At 34.9% G+C, this 4,643-nt stretch overlaps 1 protein-coding gene across 1 annotated transcript in view; it reads right to left on the bottom strand.

Annotated features, from left to right (window-relative positions):
- LOC107086115 (triosephosphate isomerase) overlaps positions 1–3,436 on the bottom strand; it is a 6,452-nt gene extending 3,016 nt beyond the window's left edge. The window contains exons 1-4 of the mRNA XM_015376865.1: positions 3,239–3,436; positions 1,995–2,118; positions 1,623–1,722; positions 130–247 (exon numbers count right to left, since the gene is read on the bottom strand). Of these exons, the coding sequence (XP_015232351.1) occupies positions 130–247; positions 1,623–1,722; positions 1,995–2,118; positions 3,239–3,347 (451 nt within the window). The 5' untranslated portion in view covers positions 3,348–3,436. The remainder of the gene's footprint in view (positions 1–129; positions 248–1,622; positions 1,723–1,994; positions 2,119–3,238) is intronic.
- Positions 3,437–4,643: the final 1,207 nt, after the last annotated feature.

Genomic DNA, 4,643 nt, shown 5'->3' with positions numbered 1-4,643 from the left:
TTTTTCTTTTTTGTTTTTTTTGTTTTGTTGCAAAAAGTAAAAAAAAAAAAACTATAGGAAAATGTTAATATTTATTAATTTAAACAAAATAAAGAACATGTTATAAAAGGCTGATCAAAAATGATATACCTGCAATAACCTGAGTCTGAGCGAAAACCACCTCCTCTGTGGCGCCGGCCTCGCGCTCCTCCAGCTTCTCTCCGATGCAGGCGATCACACCGAGATCGTTCTCCAGAGCATGAGCTACCTGCAGACATGCAGAGACAATTTAAGGCACATCTTAACTTGACTTTGACCTACTATTCCTATTGGTCCAAAAACCTTTAAGTCAATGTTACCATCATAACCAGAAATAAATACCTATGTATTTTGGACCTGTTAAAATGTATATATTAATAATTTGTACACTTTTTCTTGAATAAAATAATTCATACTTTATATTTGTAGGCACTACTCTTCCGTAATGCATTATCTTTGAAAAAGGAATTGTTTTGTTAAACATTTTTTAGCTATAAGCTTTAATTTTAAGGGAGAAAATCTCCCCAAACCAACCTGACACTAGATATGAAAAAGCAAATGCCCTCATGTTAAAAAATAGATTAGTTTTAATTAAATTATTTTTTTTCTTTCAAGAATAGATGAATTGTTTAAGAAATTTGTTTTGATCTGAAGAAAATGTGAAAACTGCAATCATGACTGGAAATGGTTCAAAATGCAGTTTATTAGACTTTTGGACAACAGTAAACCAAAGTGAGACCAAGTCTAGAGAAATCATTCAGCAGTGATGAACCTTCCCTGGGGAGGGCAGTCAGATGGATTCACACCAAGAGTACATTTACAGCTCGACACTGGGGTCACAATATAACACCAAACAACATGTAAAGCATTGAAGAACTCAGCTGCCACAGTTAACGTCAATATTCATCATCCAACAATAAGAACAAGGGAGTGGGCAAAAATGGCACCATGTGAAGCAAATTTTTTCTAAAAAAAAAAAATCTTCATGATCCACAACCCTTGAAAAAAAAAAGTATTCTGGAGTATTTTCTGAAGTAAAACCTTTAGAACGGTGTGTTTTATGCAGAGGCGGAAAGAGTATAAAAAATGCTTACTCAAGTTATTACACCGTTACTTTGTTAGAATTTTACTTAAATACAAGTTACCAAGGGAAATTGTTACCACAGTAAAAATATTTCATCAAACCTTTACTCCAAGTTAAAGCTACTATGTTACTTTTATATTAGCAGAGGAAAGTCCATCCTGTTTCATAAAAAAAAGTTATTTCAATCTCAAACTGCTACATCAAAACAAAGCATTTCCATATAACATTTTGGAGGTATTTTGCTAAACCTTCTAAATATATGCCTTTTTACATTTAGATGTTTGATGATCTCAAACAATAAAGTGTGAACTTGAAACCCAAAAGCAATTTATAAGGATTCAATTTTTTTACGGAAAATTAGAAGAAATTAGAAAAATCTGCAAAAACAGAATATGCTTGAATCAAACAACAGCACACCGAAAAGCAACCCAAAAACAGGACTACAATCATCAAAAATGTCTTTTCTATAACTAAAGAAAAACATAAAAGTCATCTTGTGAAGGAAGGAGCAAAGTCTCACCTTTTGGCCGATCAGCTCATCGCTTTCTCCGAACACATGGCGTCGCTCTGAGTGTCCGAGGATCACCCAGTCTGCTCCGCAGTCCTTTATCATGGCCGGGCTGGAGGCGTGGAGAAGAGCAGGTCACCTTTCAAAGAACCCAACTACAACACATTGTATTTCTCTAAACACAGACTGACTTTTGTCCAACTTTAAAAAAATGTTCAAGTGTGTTCTGCTTATTTTTTTTTCAAAGTAACCACATTTCTAATGTTCTCTGTAGAGCTTTGAGTTGTGTTTTCTACGTTTTGTTGACAGAAAACAACCACTTTTACACTAATAAAACAGAAATATTTATCTTTAGTTGTATTATAAAGTCAGCTGCTCACATACCTGATCTCTCCTGTAAATGCTCCTTTGGCCACCTTGTAGCAGTTCTGGGCTGCAACCCCAATTTTGGGATCGAGGAGGGACCGAGCAAAGTCCAGATAGATGGAGGGAGCAGCACACACCACCTCTAAAACAAGGAAGAAGGTTTAGCTGTTAGTTCAGTGTTTTTCCTTCTCTTTTAAAGCTGTTTCAAAGTACCGTGACCTCAGTGACCTTAAAGAGGTCATAATTACTAAACATCTTTACAACTATTTTGGATCTTGCATCAAACTGGACATTATTCTTTAATATTTTGAATTCTTCCAATTTTTCTCTCCTTACTTTTGAATCACATCCAAAGCCTCCTAATGTGGAAGTTTTAAGCTATAACTGTAAAATTCTTGGATGTTTATGTTTAAAGTTTTCTTTTTAAAGGGGGAGAGAATCAGAATCAGAAATACTTCAATGATCACAAGGGATATTATCTTCGTTACACACTCCAGGTATACAAACAGCATATTGCACAATTCATAATCTAAAGAAATACACTACAACACAAAGTAATATAATAAAACTTTCCACATTAAAAATAAAAATGTAAATGTATACATATGTAACTATATATATATATATTGAGAAAAAAGTCTGAATTCTGACATTAAAGTCAGAATTCTGGAAAAACAGTCAGAATTCTGAGATTAAAGTCAGAATTCTGAGAATAAAATTCAGAATTCTTAAAATAAAGGCAGAATTCTGAGATTAAAAGTCAGAATTCTGAGGAAAAAGTCAGAATTCTGAGATTAAAGTCAGAATTCTGAAAATAAAATTCAGAATTCTTAGAATAAAGGCAGAATTCTGAGATTAAAGTCAGAATTCTGAGAATAAAATTTAGAATTATTAGAATAAAGGCACGAATTCTGGGATTAAAATTCAGAATTCTGAGATTAAAGTCAGAATTCTTAGAATAAAGTTAGAATTCTGAGATTAAAAGTCAGAATTCTGAAAATAAAATTCAGAATTCTTAGAATAAAGGCAGGAATTCTGGGATTAAAATTCAGAATTCTGAGATTAAAGTCAGAATTCTAAGAAAAAAATCAGAATTCTTTCCCATTAAACTAAAATAAAATTAAAAATCAGTTAACTTTTTTAATTTCTTCAGTGGCCCTAATCATCTTCCGTACACATGACTGCAGCTGCATCTCTGCATGGTTTGTTGATAAATCAAAGCAAACATCAGATGATAAGGACTGCTGAGCGCCTGCAGTTACCGGTCTGATCGTCCAGGCTGGCGGTGTTTAAGGTGCTCATCAGCTCCTCCAGACTCTCCTTATTTCCGTTCATCTTCCAGTTTCCTCCGACGAAGAACCTCCGCGCCATGGCCGGTTGCTGGTGCTTATATCCCGGTAGGAGAGGAGATGGAGACCGCGGTGTGGGCTCCTGTAGGTGTGCACTTCAGGTGCTGTGGGAAATTGTTATGTGAAAGAAAAAAAATAATACAAAATAAAAAAAAACGCGTCTTTTTTTAGATGGGATTAAAAGAATGAAGTGTAAAAGCTTTTTATGGGTGAGTAGCGCCTCCTGCTGTGCAAACAGAAAACGGTCTTTAATCCTAATCCCCTCTACCTGTTGCACAAAGCCGTCTAGGGCAAGGCCAGATTATTTATACAGCCCATTTAAGTAACGACACAGTTCAAATAAATGAACACATTAGAAAAACACACAGAGAAAAGTTTATTGCAGTGGCATACAAGGAGAGAAAAATATGCACAAGTGTAATAAATATATTCCATTTTTTCCTTATAAACTGATTTCAATACATTATTGTGGGGAGTGGTGGCCTAGTGGTTAGGGCATAGAGCTTGGAATCCTGAGTTTGTGAGTTTGAAACCCACTCCCACAGACTGCCACCTTGGCTCCCTGAGCAAAGACCCTTAATCCCACACCGATCCCTGGGTGCTGAAGATGGGAGCCCACTGCATCCACAAGGTAATGGGTTAAATGAAAGTGTAATGATGATAAAAATGCTGGAGAGAATAAAATCTGTTACTCAGTTTTAAATTTTTTTTTTATTACTTAAACAAGTAACTGTGCTGCCAGTGCTCAGACTCTCACTCCAAAGTCATCTCAAAGCTATAGAGCCCTGACTATTCTTAATAATAAAATGATTCATAAACTAAAATACTAATGGGGAAGATGTTGTGAACAGAGCACTGCACTGCACCATTAAAGGTGTTTGGCTTTGAAAGGTTTTCTGTTAGGATAGCCCTTTCTTTATCTAATTTTTTGAAAACTTTTCTTTACTTACTTGTTTCTTCTTTTATTTTTTATTTTACCTTTATTTTACCAGGAAGTCCCTTGAGATAAAATCTCTTTTTCGAGGGAGACCTGGCCAAGAGGCAGGAGTACAGTAAGACATATAAAAACACAGGACAACATAATAAAATCAATCATATAGACAACAACTAGATGATAAATCCATCTCATATGCAGCATAATGCTGCCACCACCATGTTGTCCTCATGAAGTTTTCCAGTTAACCAAAACATTCCATCTTGTTTTTATTTACCCAGAACTTTTTTCTTCAGTTGTTGGCTGCAATATTCCTGTGACTTTTAATTAAATTTAACAAAGGCTTAATAGGTAGTGATATGTGTGCAACTAATAATAATACAT

This window comes from Cyprinodon variegatus, unplaced genomic scaffold, assembly GCF_000732505.1.
Source record: "Cyprinodon variegatus isolate N-32 unplaced genomic scaffold, C_variegatus-1.0 Scaffold143, whole genome shotgun sequence".
NCBI lineage: Eukaryota > Metazoa > Chordata > Actinopteri > Cyprinodontiformes > Cyprinodontidae > Cyprinodon > Cyprinodon variegatus.
Note: the sequence above shows the minus strand (reverse complement) of the source record. Positions and strands in the feature narration are given on the sequence as shown.